This window comes from Ictalurus furcatus, chromosome 16 (genome assembly GCF_023375685.1).
Source record: "Ictalurus furcatus strain D&B chromosome 16, Billie_1.0, whole genome shotgun sequence".
In the NCBI taxonomy this organism is placed as follows: Eukaryota; Metazoa; Chordata; class Actinopteri; order Siluriformes; family Ictaluridae; genus Ictalurus; species Ictalurus furcatus.
In genome coordinates, this window is record NC_071270.1 from 6,953,893 (window position 1) to 6,971,925 (window position 18,033).

General features: G+C 40.1%; 1 protein-coding gene across 2 annotated transcripts in view; it reads left to right on the forward strand.

The window, feature by feature from the left end:
- The first annotated feature begins 728 nt into the window (after positions 1 to 728).
- naa25 (N-alpha-acetyltransferase 25, NatB auxiliary subunit) overlaps positions 729 to 18,033 on the forward strand; it is a 32,735-nt gene continuing 15,430 nt past the window's right edge. For both annotated transcript variants that reach the window (XM_053644890.1, XM_053644891.1), the window contains exons 1-2: positions 729 to 828; positions 15,452 to 15,537. In XM_053644890.1, coding sequence (XP_053500865.1) covers positions 771 to 828; positions 15,452 to 15,537 — 144 coding nt within the window. In that variant the 5' untranslated portion in view covers positions 729 to 770. The remainder of the gene's footprint in view (positions 829 to 15,451; positions 15,538 to 18,033) is intronic.

Here is an 18,033-nt window from a genome sequence, read left to right on the forward strand (position 1 = left end):
TCAATAGAAGGCAACAAATTACGAGTAGAGACCCATAGGTTCCATTAAAACCAAAACAATATCCAGTATAACCATTACAAATTCTATAAGGGTCTCTAATGTTTTTGGGGGGTTTTCAGCAGGGATCACACTCGTGTGCTTGTTGAACATCCCATCCGAGATTTAGTCTCCCTTTGCACGTATAATAACATCCACTCTTCTGGGAAGGCTTTCCACTAGATTTTGGAGCGTGACTGTGGCGATTAGTGCTCATTCAGCCACAAGAGCATTAGTGAGGTCAGGCAGTGAAGTCAGGTGAGAAGGTCTGGTGCACAGTCCAGTTCATCCCAAAAGGTGTTCAGTGGGGTGGAGCTCAGGATTTTGTGCAGGATACTCGAGTTCTTCCAATCCAAATTTTATAAACCTTGCATTGTGCACAGGGGCATTGTCATCTAGACAAGTTTGAGCCCCTTAGTTCCAGTGAAGGGAACTAATGTTACAGCATACAAAGACTTTCTATACAGTTGTGTTCTTTCAGCTTTGTGGAAGGACCACGTGAGTGTGATGGTCAGGTGTCCACAAACTTTTAGCCGTAGAGTGTATCATGAAAAATGAAATATTGAATATTGTAATATAACGTGGAATTTCAACGAAATATTGAAGTATAAAGTGAAATATTGTGAAATTTTGCAGTAGGGAGGTCGCGTGGCTACAGCGCATCAACTCTCCGCTTTCCTTTCCGGAGCGAACTAAGTGCGCATGCGCCGATATTAATCCTGCTAACCTCCAACATGGCGGCGAGGGGCCATGTGCAAGACCCTAACGACAGAAGATTGAGACCCATTTACGGTAGGAATTCATTTCTGTCCGCCTAACAGAACGCTTTTAATATGAGTCTTTTTGCGTGTGCGGTCAGAGCGGTGAAGTATGAGCTGTGTTCGAGGTTGGTTTGAGAGGACTGGAAGCCGGTAAGGCCGCTCTCAGAGCTCCGACCGCGGACTCGCTTAGCCTGCGCTTCCCAATGACAGCGCGCTCGAGCGCACAGTTGTGCTGGTTTGCTAACAGCTAACACATTTCCTTTTGACTGACTTATTAATATTAGAGAAAGCTGCCTGGTTATTATTTCACATTGAAAATATTCGAGGTGTATTACAGTTGACGTGTATATTTTATTTTATTTTATTTTATTTTTTTAAATTTAGCTAAGGAACGTTAGCTCGCTAGCTAGTTACTAGATGTCAGGTGAACTAGCCATGCTAGCTTGCTAGCTCTGACTCCACAGCTTTATTATCCACAGCGGTGAATTGGCGTGAGCATGACAAGGTCAGTTAGTTGGTTGTAGAGCAATTTATGTGTTTTATTCAGCGTTAAGAAAAGTGAATGTTTTCGAGCACTCCTGTCCACTTTATCACCACATGATAATCCCAAAGGAGCTCTCAGTACTGATAGCTAACGCTGGTTTCTTATCCAAATGAGGTGTGGAGAAATGGAGAGCAGTGCTTGTCGTGTCGTTGAGCTGTTCTCCTGATTAGCTGGATAAAGTGTTGTGAGTAAAACCCTGCTCTAGGTGTCCTAATCATTGACAGCTTCTCATAATGCTGATGAGAGTCTGCTGTATTTCTTAGCATATTAAATCAGGTCTGGTGTTGGTGGTGAAATTCAGTTACGAGCTCATTTGACTGTGAAAGCCATGGGCTTCATTGCTGAATGTCTGCTCCCACCTCCATTTTCTACTTCTTCGTTTTTTCATGTCTACTAAATATAGACTGTACTTGTTTTGGGGGGGGGTTGAATGAGCAACATGCCCCCCCTTTCCTTCTGAACCATGAATGAACTTAAATCAGTCTGTCATGAAGTGATCTGCTTCAGCTGATATAAATGGAGTGTTAGGGACACTCCATACTTTTAATCCGTTAATAGTAAACTCCCTGTGAAATCAAAATTGCTGGGTTTTGTGGCTTTTGGTATGATTATGTTCGCCTTAAGGTTATCTATAAGCTAGTGCGCGCCAAAACAATGACAACATTCGCATTTAGAAGATATATGCAGTCAAAACGCACAGTCTCTCGCTACCGCCGATACGGGCAAACCGTTTTGATGACATCATTCTGCACTTCAGCTTTTCTGTCCAATCAAATGCTGTCTAGAATCTGAAGTGTCCCACCCCCGACGTTATAAAAATCACCATGCCGGAGTTGCCGTTGTTGAACGAGAGAAATCATATCAGCAAGCACGGGTCGTAAATGTGGGTTTGGCTGTTGGCATTTTATTCAGGTTTTCAACTGTAAGTTAAAAAGGAAACGGCTTGAATTCATTCCCTTTGAGGAAGGAGGTGTTTGTGCCAGGTATCACGGCTTCACCCGGGCTGTGAGATAAGCTAAACGCTATTGGCTATTTAAAAAGGGTGAGGAGCCCCCTCAGGAGATATGTCCCGCCCTGACTTCCTGTTTCAGTGGGAATTGTGTCAACACATCAAATAACGCTGCGTGTTTCAAGTAGAGGTTGACTGATAGTGGATTTTACAGATAACTAAGTTGGGTGGTATGTCTGATTAATCAACATTACTGACTGTACCATGAAAATGTACTATACTTTTTTCACTGAAATAAAAGCTATACATCCAAACTGAACCAAAAAGTGACACTCCAAATAACTAATAAAATTAAAGCTGCAAGCAGTGATGAATGGGCCCTCGCACCCGGGCGCACGGTGGGGCTGCTCTGCCAGGGGAATGCCATTCCTTTTTTTTTTTTTTTTTTTTTTTTTTTTTTTTATAAATAAGAGTTTGTATAGTTGTTTTAGACATTTTCCAGTTGCCAGTAGGTGGCGCTATGACTATAACTGAGTTAGCATGTAGATGTCCTCAGGGCAGGACTCTTATGAAACTTGTGAAGTTTGGAGCAGTTTGGACATTGTATGTATGAGTTATAACAGTTTCCTGTTTCATGGCGAGATATAAAAATTTGAGAGACCACAACGGACACGACGTGCTGCGAAAACTCAAAAGCTTTTCAATTTAGCATCAAGGCCTTTCGATGAGACTGGCCGAATATGATGTTGATCCGATGAAATCTCTAGGAGGAGTTCGTTGAATAGAAAAATCGAAATGGCAGATAACCAGTATTTCCAGCAATCGATCATCTGTGCCGATTAATCAACAAACCTGGTCAATTAGTCGACCTCTATTTTCAAGGCTCTTCATGGTGATTTGGACTAAATATCATTCCATAATTGGATTGTTTTTACCTTTCCCAGTGTAACAAGACTGTTTGTTTTTGTCGGGATGTTATGGATCAGTGGATTACTGTGAGGCGTCAGGGGTGAGTTGCCTCAGTTTGGTGTTTGTTTGCTGGTGGTCTGACAAAGATGTTGATTGTGGCTGCTGTTGTGATTGTATCTTTATATCAAATCACAAGATTCTTAGCTTTCCAACAGTATATTCCATGAGTAGATGCATACTACGTACAGCTGTGTAAATGGCAAGGTTCTCTTAATAATGTTGTAAAAAAGTGTGTTAAAATTTCGATATCCTGCCAGCGGCCTGCTTGAACGCTAGGAGGTTAATATTGTGGAATGTCTGTGAGAAGGGTTCATTCCTGCTATCACTTGGATTATAGCAGCTGGAAACAGTTGTTCCTTTACCAGTCTCTCGTCTTTCCTCTCTTTATGAAATTAATAAGATAAAAAAAATGACGTACAGAGAAACTGGAAAGCATGAAGTGCCAAAAAAGTGCTGACACCCGAGACTTGGTCCATAAATGTTAAATAATCTCTGGACAGAAGACTTCATGTTGTTGATACGATTTTCTTTGTTAAATACCGGCAGGTGTGGTGCGTCCCTGTGAGCGAGCTGTTATTATAGAAACTGTAGCAACGGACAGATTCATGTCTAAACCTGTGATCTGAAGCCCAATTGATATAACTGTCAAAGCTGTTGTTATACAGAATTAATCAACACCTTCTGGTCGATCGGAGTGGAAATTCAACAGCACTGTGGTACGAGTCAATATATCATATCTAATAGTACAACCACTCTTCTTTGTACCCAGCATTCCAATTTAATATTTGTTTGCAGAGTAAACGCAGCGCTCTTCTGTTGTCCTGAAGCACCTGAAGACCTGTTCCTCGCGTAATGTGTTGCTCTTGACACTCTCGATCCAACTAATGAGCTATTTAACAGGTCCTTTCTGAGGCCACATGGCTGTTCGAATAGGAAGAACAGTGAACGTGTAGTGATGAGATGCTCTGACAGGAAGTGGATCCTGCACTACTTCACCAGATCGTAGGGCTGTGACGGTGGCAGCTTTTTACCAATCGTAACAAAACGTGTGCGTTTATTTGAGTACTTCCATCAGTGAAACATCTCAATACAGCCTTGTTGTGTCATGTTGTTGCAGTGGAAAACAGCCTGAGGGCGCTGTGGGATGCGGTTTTGTAAAGTGGATAATCAAGAGATGGAGTGAAACACGTGTCGCGCGTTTCTCTGACGAGTACTTTATTTATTTTATTTTTACAAGTGTAGTACCACAAGCCTATAAAACTTTGAAAAAAATACCAGTAGGACTGTAACTTAAATAATATTTTCAAAAGCTAAATAGTAAATAAATAAATAAATAAAACACTGCTGGGTGACATGCCTGGAGATGGCTCCTGAGTTCCCACAGTATTATGTCCCAGTACTATGTCCCATAACCCTATATTCCCCAGAGAAACAGCACGCCAACCCTGAGTTCCTGGGCCAAAATCAACATTTTAATTTTAACATTTTTAGGCCTTGAAACAACTTATAATAATGTATTTCTGTAATATTACTTTGAAAATGAAGCAGTTCGGTGTTTTTACTAAACTTAGAGCACAATTCTTAACTAGAGAAATGACGAAAAAATGCTCGCTAAAATCCTTCTACTCATTTAGAAGTACCATACGAGCATCAGCGTGGTCAATGCCTTTATAAATAATAAATAAATAAATGCATTTTAGCGCCAAAAGTCAAGTTTCTGGTGATAATCAGACCAGCAGGTAGTGTTTTCACGAATGCACAGAAATGGTCCCGTTATGACTCCAGACCCCTGCAGTGTCAGTCGCACTGGTTGATGCTGAAGATGAAGACGGATCAGGGTCTGAATCAGGATAGATTGCGTCACTATCGGTTTCGGTTTCGGTTTCAACATCGCCTGAAGTTTCACTGCTGTCACTATCTAGAATCCTCGCTCTCGCCTATGTGACTGTGTATGTTTTCTTTTTTTTTTCACTGTTTTAGATGCATCTGTGTTCACTGTAGGTGTAACTTTAGCTGGAACACGATTAGCTTTTCGCTTTGGCATTTTTAGTTCACTTCTACTATTACACCAATATTCACGCTTGGATCTTCATCTTAATGCCGGCGTAATAACGTAATCACGTCGTGACGTCATCAACCTTCCGGGTCAAAAAATAATAATTAAATAAGTAAGGAATCATAGCAGAGTAATGCCGGTACACCGGCCTTTCGGGGATAACGTTTACACTGTAAATCCTCTATATCGGCCTTACGGGGATTTGGCATAGACGACCAAGCCGGACTATCGTCCTTACGGGAATAGATCAAAGACGGGCAAGCCGGTTTTTCGGCCATACGGGGTAAGAGGGTTAACACTCCCAACATAAGCCAACATAAGTCTTCATCCAAATGTATTGGTTCACGTCTCTCGTTAGGCACGAATCCAAAATGTTCCCAGATCAACAAGATCCATCGCAGCGCCAGAAACCTGAAGTGATCTATCAGAATACGCCTGACTGGATTTTGCCGTGCTCAAACAAACCCGTGCCAAATTAACAGAGAAAACCATATCAAGTATTCGATTATGATTACATAATTTGTGTATTAACATAAAATCTCCTGCGGTATGATAGGCTATAAATACAAATTAATATTGCATCTGTTATTATAATTATTACTACTACACTGGTATACAAAATGTTGTACTTTGTACTTGTTATAGTGCCACTCAAGCAGAAACATTAACGTGTGGTCCGACACCACTGCAGGTGGCACTCCATCAGTTTTCATGGATACCGTCACAGCCCTACCATATCGGTCACTGTTTGATGATATGAAGTCATTTCCTTCTTCATTTTCAACTACTAATATAATTCCTATCTGGCATGAATAAGTACTATACTGGAATTACAGATCTGTTTTAAGTTTAAGTTTTATGACTATATATATATTCTGTGTGTATATATATTTTGGTCATTATTCAGATAAAGCTGTGGTTTTGTGTCCTGTCAGTGTCTGTAGTTCTTCCAGTAGGGTAGTCGAGTGTTTTTGCAGTTTGATTAGTCATTTTACAGGGACCTCTTATGTGAAGTGTTTGTTGTTTATCTTAAAGGTTAGCAGTTATAAATGGTATCAGTCAGTACTTCAGGTTTCAGCCTCGCTATGAGAAAATAGAATGTAGTATTGTGAAGTGTGTAGTTCAGGTCGTAGCGCAGTACTGAACGAGGTTTGAAGGCTGTGTGTGTTGCCTCTGAGAATTTTAGAGTTTTGTTATGGAAGTACTGTTTCTGTATTTCTCAACGGTGCAAATGAAACAAAGTTGCTGTTGCTGCTCTCTAAAACATGGACACAGTGTTGCTTGAATTGATTTCTACAGCTGTCAATAATGTCGACAAATTGTCGTGGCTCCAAATTGTTCTTGAGGAATATGTTAAGCAACCAGAAATCCACAAGTAGAATAATTATGTGAAGTGTGTATGAGTTTCACCTCGGGGCAGGAGATCCGTGTAGGTCCGAGTATGTGATGTTCGTTCGTTTTTCAGTTCAAAATAAAAACAAATTATATATAAGACTAGGAGATGTTGAGGGGGGAAAAAATTAATGTTTTGCATTTAAAACAATAAATAATACTTTATTTTATTTCAAAAAGCACTCATATCTTTTCCTCTGCTTGTTTTTCGTGATTCTTTTTAAGGCTAAATCAGTAGACGATCTGGAATGATGTGTATGGTATGTGTATCAGCGGTTACCCTGTAGACTCGGTTAGGGGCTGATGTGCTGCTAGTATGGATTACTATGCGCTTTTTAAAAATAGCAACAAGGCGACAGTAAAGGAGGACGACGTGACGGCTGGGGAAAAAATGCGTAAGATATTTCTTAATATGTTCTTCATTTCTGTCGTCTCTTTTAGGAAAGCCGAGGTCCAGAGTAGATGTCTTAATCAGAGAAAAGATCATGTAGAAGAAACCTCCAGGTCGAGTCTGTTTAGACTAAAATGTCGTGCAAGAGTATTTCATGATTCATCTTTTATTTTTCATTTTTTTTTTTTAGATTTGTGTGGTGAAACAAATAAACAACAAATGTGAGTTAGTAGTAATTTAAAAAAAAAAAAGTATAACGCAAAAGCAGTATATCAGGCACTAACGGCAGTGTTTAATCTAACCAGTAATTGCTGATATACCTCATATCTAATGCACATCATTCAAAATTGTTCATTAATTTTAGCCCCAAAATGACTCTGAAATGATGAGAAACAAGCACTTTTAAAAAACAAATTTAATACATGGTGTTTTATAGCAAACCTAAACCATCCTAAAAGAGGAGGTCTGCCGGATGTGACTGTCCCTGATGCCTGCTACCTGGACCTCCTACACCCACACCTCCAGTTACCATCCTGTGGGTTTTTTAAGTAGCAAAATTCAGTCCCTCCAGGATTTTGCGATCGCAGAAATTAACACGAAATCAAACAAACTCCGCAATATTCTGAGGAGTTCACAATTTTTCATAATTACCGCAGATTTGGGTCGAGGTGCGTCATGTGACATCATCCCAATACACATTCAGTCAAAGCCCAAAAGCCTCCTTCGATTCACATGCTTTGAACACGAGTACAGTTAAAAGGTCGCATTTACCAACAAACATCACTGCAAAATTTCGTGCGATTGCAATTTGGGCAATTCATAGTTTTCCGCAAAGAAAGCACAAAAAACTCCGTCATCTCAAATTGCATCGCAAAGTTTTGGGGGAAAAAGCTGCAACAATCACAAAAAAAACTTACTGTAAATCGGAATATAATTTGTGTGTTTGTGTCGGAGTCTTTGTGTTGTGGAGGACCTGGGATATGTGGAGCAGCTACCATTCCTAATAGAGGCAGTGCTGCAGTGGAGGAGGTTCTGAAAGAGGATCCCTGCTGCAGGGGGACATGTCGTCAGCACGCTTATAACACAAGCTTCTACCCAGCTCTTCAGTGATGAGATACGGTTTTGGATTTTGCAGGACGTTAGTAGAACCTGACTGTTTTCAAACACAAAATTTGAACAAATACAGTCAGTGTTCTTCCTCTATCGTTAGGTTTGGGCGACTTTTCTAATGCTCGGTAATTCTGACTAACAAGTTTGTTCACTACTTAAACCAGCGGATGATATGTGTATGAGGTTATGATGTGTAATCTTTCTCAGACACCTTATACGTATCATGCTTCAGGAGAAAGTTTGCAGAAAAGTGTCTAGTGATGCCAGTATTTGCTTTTGCATGAATGTGGTTCGTTATCGCACATCTTCACTCCGAGCTACAGAGACCTCAGGGCTTCCTTTGGTGAGATGAAAGCTTTCTGAAAAAAAACGATCTTATCCGACACTGCTTTTGGAGGTAGGAGATCATTTGGAAACGTTTCAGTGGAGATTTCACTTTTTTAAGACGCATGTCAAGATCTCTTCATCATAGGCTTGACCAGAAATGGAATAACCTTGCTTTGTTTCCGTGCTGAAAGAGAGAGAGAGTATTTAGTGCAAGCAGCAGTTGCATAAGGGTTTCGATCGTGCCCGCTGGCTTTGACACTGCATTGATCTGGTCTACACCCCCTTTATTTTTAATCAGTGCTTTAAAAACTAACCTGTACTCTGTATTTTCTAACTGCATCCAGAGGTCTACGAGAAGTCGTGGAGGTCACTGTATACTGCATGTAGGCATTTAGCTGAATGTTTAAGGCGAGGCACGATGCACATAAATCGTGAGCAGTTTTAGGCTTCAGGAGAACTGGGAATAATAATTGAATTTAAAAATGGAGTTGCAGTAGCTTCACTCGTGCTAGTAATATAATTACCGTGAGCGGCGCAACAGATAGTTGTGCTACTAGATTAGAGTGAGAATATATGCTTGTAATTACCAGCTGTAATTCAGCACCTTATTAGTACTCTTTATTTCGGCACTCGGTAGCGTTTCAGTCCACCACTTGTTGCCTGCCAGTGAATCAAAAATTAATTTAAAAAAACCCTACTTCAAATAACACAACAAAATTAGTCAGTGATAGTTTTTAATATCGCCTCTAGAGGCCTAGAGAAATTGTGGATTTTTGCAGGTAACCAATGGCAACCTATCAGTGCCGATTAATCTTCAAAACCGATCAATCAGTCGACCTCGATAATCGGTTTTACCTATATTTTTCCCGGTTTTTAAGCATTTTTTCCTTAATGGGTTATCGGAGTTATAATATTGAATCCACCGATAAATGGCGCCATCTTTTGGGTATTTTGACATTTGCATGCATGGACCTCTATAACAGCCATTAATGTACCAATTAGGTGTTACATAAATGCTTGATATGTAGTTTAAGCAGCTTGGTGCTAAGAAATGGAGAGAATATCATGGAGTCTGTTTATGTTTCTCATCGGGGCTTTTATTTAAAAAAAAAAAAGACACTTTAGTATCAGTGCACTTTTTTTGCCACTCTTTCAGACCACTCTATTTACTGTTGTATAAAGGAGAGTTTTGTATGCAAGAAGGAAGTGAAATTGACAAAACTGTTATGAATAAAACGGTTTGTTCAGTTCTGTGGTGTTCTTATGGTGTCCAAAACAGAAGTAAGATAAATAAATATCGGTTCTGCATATTGGTTATCGGGCACATAAACATGCAAATATTGGTATTGGTTATAAACTTTTTTTAAAAAAAATCAATACTGGTTTCGATCGCTACAAACCACTCGCCTAACCGTGTCCTCAGGAGATGCCATGTAGCCGATTCGAGGTATAAAGGAAGTGACTTCTTCGGTAGAGGGAATGTGGGCTTAATTATGTTTCAGTGCTGATTACACCTTTTATGACGACAGCCTGCATTATTATGCAGTATTAACTGTACTGTTTAGTACTCAGACATATCAAATCGTAAGCCTTGTATTAAACACTTAGGTTGTGTGGTGTAGTTACACCTCTCCTGCCTCAGCATTTTAATCGTAAAGAAAGTGCTTCACATTAGAAATGAGTTAAACAATCATTGCGTATACTCGGTGAGGAAACAGAAGGATAGGCTTGGGTTGGCCGAAACTGGGACATGATGTTACCACGTGATGTTCTCACTCAGGAGGGAAGAAATGTCCTTCCAGATGCAGTACAAACACACTGATGGTGTTTTTAATTGTATATGATAATATCATGAATATTCTATTGTATAAATGTGTTGTTTTTTTAATCACTAGGGGAGCAATATTTTGATAAAGGCAGCTTCATTATTATCGTAATGACTATTAATAGATTTAGTACGAAAGAAAGTCTTATCTTCAGCAGGTTAAGCTGAGTCTGAAGATGTTGAGAAAAATGACCTTGTATAGTGCAGTATTTTGATAAATCATTTATGACTGTACTTGTTATTTATAATTATTTTAAATTGATAGTGTGGTGTGGTGCTGCGAGTAGCATTGCTGCCTCACAGGTTTCCAGTTCCATCCTGCGCTTAGGTTTCTGTTCTCCACGTGAGTGTACTCTGCGTTTTCTGGTTTCCTCCCACCTCCCAAAAACGTGCCAGTAAGTGGATAGGCTAACACAAAATGCCCCTAGTTTTGTAAATTCAGGATGTATTCCCACCTCACGATCAGTGTTCGTGGGATAGGATCCGGATCCAACGTGACCTCGACCGGGATAAAGCAGGAATGTGAGGGAGTGAGAGAAATGTTCTTTTACTACATTGTCACATGGTGAGAGACATTTTCTTGCTAAATGAGAATAAACAATAGCTGCTTTTCTGGTCAGACACAAGACTATACACCACCATCGTTATCTGTTTGTTAGCTCGTCTACATACGATCTAGACCAGTGGCTCTCAACACGGGGGGGCAAATTGTTTATCTAGCGGTCAGTGCAGACCAGTGTTGCCAACTTGGTGACTTTTCAGACCACTTTAGCGACTTTGTTTTGCAAAAAAAATATAAAAGCACCTAGCGACAAATCTAGCGACTTTTTGGACAAACTTTAGCAATTTTCCAAATGTGACCAGTACTGTCCTGCAAGTGCGAGGTCTTGCTTTTCCGCTGCACTCTCACCTATCTCTGCATTATTTATTTATTTATTTATTTATTTATTATAAAAATATATGTTTTATAATATTTTATTATAAATAAACTATTTTATTTATTTTAAAACTAAACTATTTTATTTATATATATATATATATATATAAATAAAATAGATAATCATTATACCTCATCTCCTCCAATATTGGGGTGTATATCCCTGTATTGTATACACTGTACGTATTCTTAATAGTACCTCTTTATTTAATGACTCAAATAGTAAACGTAAACAGAAACGCCTCATTACCGTAACGGACCACTCGTCATGGAACTGCACCAAAACAAAAACCTGAAAACTGTCCTGTTTACACTTTAATGAGCATTCATGATGTAGCGTGTCCTTGCTCGTTGTATCGGCCTTTCAGAAGAATACAAGTCACGCTGCCATCTGGTCTCCTCCACCCTCTCCTTCTGCTACACAGAGCAGACTGTGAGCACCGAGTACTTAAAGTTTGGGCAGTTTTAGTGCATCATTTCATATCGTTCGAGCACTACATCTCACTGTCTTTCCCATTGTGAACACACTTCTCAAAATAAAGTACGCACTGTACGCCGTTTCAGACTCCGCTTACGTCTCCGGCACCACCATCGAAGCTGTAGCACTGTGAGCAATGATCCAGTTTGTTAAGGATCACGCCTATATACGTTAATTATTAAATATGTATAATACTAATACTACATTCCTCTACACAGCCTCTTAGAGATCTTTTGTCAGAAAACCTGATACTATCTGAATTTGCCTGTCACATTTTTTTTTTTTGTCCATGCGTACCTAATAGATATTATTTACTCGTTTATTTGTCTAGTTCTCTCTGCATGGTTGTTATCCGTGATTTCTATTTGTTTGGCAAGATTTGTTTTAGAGATGCGTCAGTACCGTATTTTAGACGTTATTTTTTTGTTGATACTGAAATGAGTAACCTGCTTTAATGTTAAGCGATCTTGGGTGTCATGTACCATTTTTCTATAGCTCTGTTTCCCCAGTTTAATCAGTGGCCATGAAACAAGCACACGTGCATGACCCAAACGGACAGTGGTGGGTCAGTGGTTAAAGGCTCTGGGTTACTGATCAGAAGTTCAGGAGTTCAAGCCTCAGCACTGCCAAGCTACCACTGTTGGGCCCTTGAGCAAGGCCCTTATCCCTCAACTGCTCAGTTGTATAAATGAGATAGATGTAAGACGCTCTGGATAAGGGCGTCTGGCAAAATGCCGTAAATGTAAAATGTTCCTGCACTTGTATTACTAGCCTCATTGTTATTCATGTTAGCTAGTTAGGTTTTAGATTACTTCACTTGTGTGCAGGCGTAAAGTACGTTTCGTTGTTTTTGCATAGTGTCGAAATGATATCAGCTGATCACCAAGAACAGCATACTGGGTAAGAGCTGTTATGTGCACTGCCAGAGTTGTGACTACGAGAAGAGACGGAGACTCATCAGGATTTACACCGCTGTCAAAAAAATAAAGAGATGAAACTGTTTACATTGTATTGGTATATTACGCATTTCTCACGCGATCTACTTATTCAAAAACTACACAAAATAAATGGATAAATTAAGCACACACAATCATTTCCCGTGTCTTTAGGTAACACACGACTGAATTTATTACTGGGAAGGTACTGGGAAGCCTCCGAGCTCTTTAGATTGCTCCTTGGCTCACCGTCACACACAAACAAACCAACGAAATAGATAAATATGCTACTGTAAGTTGTCTGCGGAATTTTTTTTTTTTTTATAAAATCGTCCTCCCATTAATCTGTTAAGGAAGGGATGGGTGTGCTCATGTTGTCCTTTATAAGCCCAGTCAGAGTGTGACTCCACATCTTGCTACGAATGAATGACTAGCGACTCCGCAGCAAAAGGTTTATTTACGTCTTAACGGAAGTTACTCCCATAATTTGCGCAAAGCCTCATGGGACGTAGGAAAAAGGTGGATAGAGTGTTGCAGGAACGAATCGTACCACCAGGAATTGAGTTAGCATTTTAGCACGTCCAGTTTCGTCGTCCGGGAGTCGATGGGTTTTTGGTGAACACGAGCTCAAGGTATTTTCACGTTTTATTCTACGACATAAAATACATCAGTAATGCCCCACTCGTGATTATTTAAGCTTTTGCGCATCTTGAAAAAGGCGGTTGCTAACAAGTGGCTAAACAGGACTACGGAGATCGTCGGGAAGATTAAACGTAATCACGCCGAACAGGAAAACTCATCTAGTACAGCCTCGTTGTTTTCATACTCGCAAACTTTCCAACTTGTCGCTTTATCAGTTTATTTTCCAAACGTAGTATTTTTGTCTTTTTAAATAAAGATTGGAAGAGTTGTCAGAAGTTTTAACGGTGGTGATGTTGAAGTCATGCGACCGTGGTGTGGTTCGTTAATAGCCTAACTCTAGCCTTTTACTTCTGCTGATTGTATTTAGGCAGAATTCATAAAAGTTGTGTTCATTTGTGACGATTATCTCGATGAACAAAACATATAAGAATCATAAACTTTTGTTTTGCAATAATCTAAAAGCCAGTGGAAGAATCCTGTTGTGTGTTTGTCGAGGGAACCAGGTACAAAACTCCGTCATCCCTGCAGCACTTTAGTGCGCGTATGGTTACAACGAGTTCCTTGTGCCGAGATTTAAACCGCAGTGTGAAACTAAACTAAATGTCAAACGGACCAAAAGCATGACCGATAGATTCATCCGTTATTGATTAATAGATGTGAAAATGCCTTTATCCTGATCATGAATATAGCCCTTGTTCAAATTCAGTGGAGGTCAGACTACAGCACATGTACAGCGATCATTTTAAACTACACCATGAAAGACTTTAAACCATACCTCCAACTGCTGTTGTGTTACCTGGCAGATGTTTTAGCACTAAATGAAATGCGACTTCTTTACATAGTGACTGCTTTAACCTGAGCTTGGTGGTAGTAGCGACCTAGAGGCAAAGGAAAGTACAACTTGGCGATATGTCTTTGTCCTCTGTGTGTTCTTGTTACTTTTGGGAGCCAGCTGTCATGATTAATGGCCTTGTGCATTCTTGTGGTGTAAACGGGGCACTGATCTCACACACGAAACATCGCAGTACACGGTCTCGGACAGGAGCGTGTTTAAGATCGAGCTGTGTTACAGTCCTATAAGCTCTGCACTGTTTGTGTGTTTGGTGTTGTCCTGTGTTTTCTCAGTCCTTCTGTGCTGCAGTCGGAGGTGTGGATGGTACATATTTCTATCATGATTATTGTTGAACTCTTCTGTTTTAAGGTATTATCACAACAACATGTTACTGAATAAAACGAAGTCATTAAAGGTACATAAATGTGTTTTTTGGACTGTTCAATTATGTAATTTGAGAACCATCGTACAGATTAAGTTAATAAGCAGTCAGATGACTTCTGTGACGTTTTCAAAACCTTTCCTCTGTTAATGCCGAATATATTTTGTTCTGTGACTATTTATTAGTACATTTCTAGTTGTAGCTAAAGTGTTGATGCATTTGATGTTCACTGTGCGCACGCTCGATCACTCGCTCTCTCTCACATTCTCTCGCCATCACTCGTGCTCTCGCTATCGCTCGCTCTCTCTCGCACTCTGTCTGGGTTTCGCTCGCTCGCTCTCTCTCGCACTCTCTCTTGTAAACAGCTTCTTTTTTTAAATCCGTAGTTTAACCTTTTGATAGATCACCTATAAAAAGAGCTTGATCACTTGTAGCTTAGCAACTGTAACTAGGTCTGTCTGCCTCTGGCAAGCTTTCTGTACTTGGTGTAAAGTAATGCCACGGCCTTGAGCATGTGGCGCTAGTAAATCAGGTAGCAGATCTCCTGAAATTGTCCTAAACCGAGCTAAGAAGACCAGTTCAACGTATTAGAAGTATGTAGCGTGAGGAGGCACAGTGTAGTAGTAGATCTGTACAACACACCCTTTGAAATATAACAGTTCAGATTCACCTGTCTAATGAATCTCCAGCACTGTGTGATGGAGATCAATCTAAACAGTCTAACCCAAGTGTGTAGGACACAACGCGGGAACGTCACAGTGTTGAGTGCTGATAAAAATATCTGCAGTTAGTTTCATTGGAGCTATTGTACATGAATGTGCAGCTGTTGCAAAACTTGAAAGTTATGATTCATGCTGAACATATTTTTTTTTTTCCTCTCTCTAGATTATCTTGATAATGGCAATAACAAGATGGCGATACAGCAGGCTGACAAGCTGCTCAAGAAGCACAGGGACCTTCACTGTGCCAAAGTGAGTAACAGCGAACGTATCCCAGACCTCTGGTGTGCATAAATAGGCCTTTTTGATTTTCTAAAACGAATGAGTATACTTTCTGCTTACATAATATTAATTTATAATGAAATACCAGTTAGGATGGGGATTTCTTAATGACCCAACTGCTGATAATTAGTACCAGTACTACACAGACTCGTACTCTAAGTGGTCATCTCTGTTATTATGAATCATACGGTACTGTGCGATTGCTTATTCTCCTTGCCCTACCTATTTTTTATTTGAATTATAATAGGCTTGAGATGAATTGTATATTGTTTCCAGCTCTCGATGGCCATTGAGTTGGAAAAATTAAATGTCTGTTGGAAAGCGTGGTGTCTGCAGCTTTAAGATCAACAAAAGTAAACTGTGTCGTATCTCCTAATATGTGTTTCCATTTTCTGCCTCTTTTCTGTCCTATACGAACTTTAATAACCTGCTGTCTGACATCGGAGCAGAGCAACAAAGCATCTTTCTCAGACACGGGTTACCCTTTTCTGTGCTTGCCAAACAGATAATGCCACGAATGTCTTGACTCACAAAACAAGAACAGGGGCTCAAATTAGCAAAGTGCGATAATCAAGGATATTTTCGGGCATGATACGACTGAAATTTTTCACACGATTGCACAAGCCTAAAATATACCCTACAATTTATCCCAAGACAATAACCAGGGACGCTAACCATTAATCGATGGTTGATTAATTGTCGTTAATCATTTAATGGATAAAACTTCTAGATGGTTAAGCAAGGTCGTCATTAGAGTGTGTAGTTTTGAGGTGCATGCCGGCTCGTGCAGCAGACACGCGAGGGAAAATGAAGCGAGCGCGCCGTAGTTACGTTTGGGATCATTTTAGTTGAAATGGCGATAATGTTAATTGCAAACATTGGGATTTGTGTTTTAAAATACAATACAACAACGAGCACCATGATATAACGTTTGAAAAGGTGCATCCAGCAGCGTCCGTGACAGGATACAAAACCACACAACCAACAATAACCTCTGTTTTAGCCGAGGGGAAAAACTGGAGCTCAAAAGGCAGAAGGAACTGAACTAGTGTGACCGTACGTCCTCTTTTCCCCCAGACACGTCCTCTTTTTTTTCCCCTGGACACGTCCTCTATCCCCCCCGGACATTAAGAAAGTGTCTGGCCGGGATTTCTAAATTTGAGAAAATGTCCGGGATTCTGCTTTAGTTTCGTTATGATGGTCTAATACTGCATCATGTGTGCGCATATTTGCATTGCTTTAACCCCTCTCTGTAATTCCCGCCTTCTCGCACACTAAGTGGTCGATTATAAAAGGCTTTCAGCAACTACTGACCAAATTCCTGCCTCTCAACTAGGGCTGCACAATTAATCTAATATTGATCTCTATTACCATTTTGTCTGCCCATGATTACATGAACATGATCGACTGCGATATGGAGTTTAAAGTTCGTCCTCCGTTCATAGAAAACTCCGCTGCATATCAAATCAAATCGCTTCCTAAACTTCCAGCCAGTCACCATAGAGCGGCACAGGGATGATGTCATTTGTAATGCCAAAACCCAGAAATGAGTTAGCATTGTAGCTCGACAGTTTTTTGAATGGGATTTTAGTTAAAAGCCTGAAATAAAGTCTGTGGTGAACTCAACTCAAAATATTTTCACGCTTTTATTCTACGACATAATATACATCAGTAAAACCCCTAACTTGTTGCTAACTGTCATGTAATGAGGGTTTAGGACGGATGCAAGTGCAGATAAGAGCTTTATTAAAGAGAGGCAGACAAATCCGAAACGTGAGACAATAGCGTGGTCAACAACACGATAGGCGATCGGCAAACGGGCATAAACAAGGCTAAACAATAATCCAACAACGAGGTCGAGAACAGGATCAAAACTGAGACGTGAAACTATGAACAAAGGCTTGGTACAAGGAAAACTCACTCAATGCTTTGCGTTGAACAATGACACACGAGGAGTTTAAATGCCAAACGTAATTAAGGATGAACACAAAACAGCTGAGACTAATGATGACGCATAAGGGAAAAAACAGTGATAATACAGGGGCGGAGACAGGACAGAAATCATAACAAATGCACATGTAGAAAGTAAACAAAGTCAGTGTCACTAAAAGAGTGTGCTTCGGGTTTCACAGTGCGCTGTGAGCTCCAGCGCTTATGCGAGGGGGAATCATGACACTAACGTATTGCTAAGTGGGACTACAGACGTTGTCAGGGACATTAAATGTCATCACGCCGAACAGGAAAAAACTTTGCAGATAAACTGTTTCAGGTGTGCTGTGCACAGTTCCCCCCAAAAAAACATGGATGAAGATTCATCCACACAGTAAATTTGTATTATGGAAAATGTTTTAAATCAAGTTTGTAAAAGTTAGAAGCTTGGTGATGGTGACGTTGAAGTCGAGCGACCATGGTGTAGTTCGTTTATAGCGTTCGGTTAGCTGTTTATTTCTGGAGATTGTATTTAGG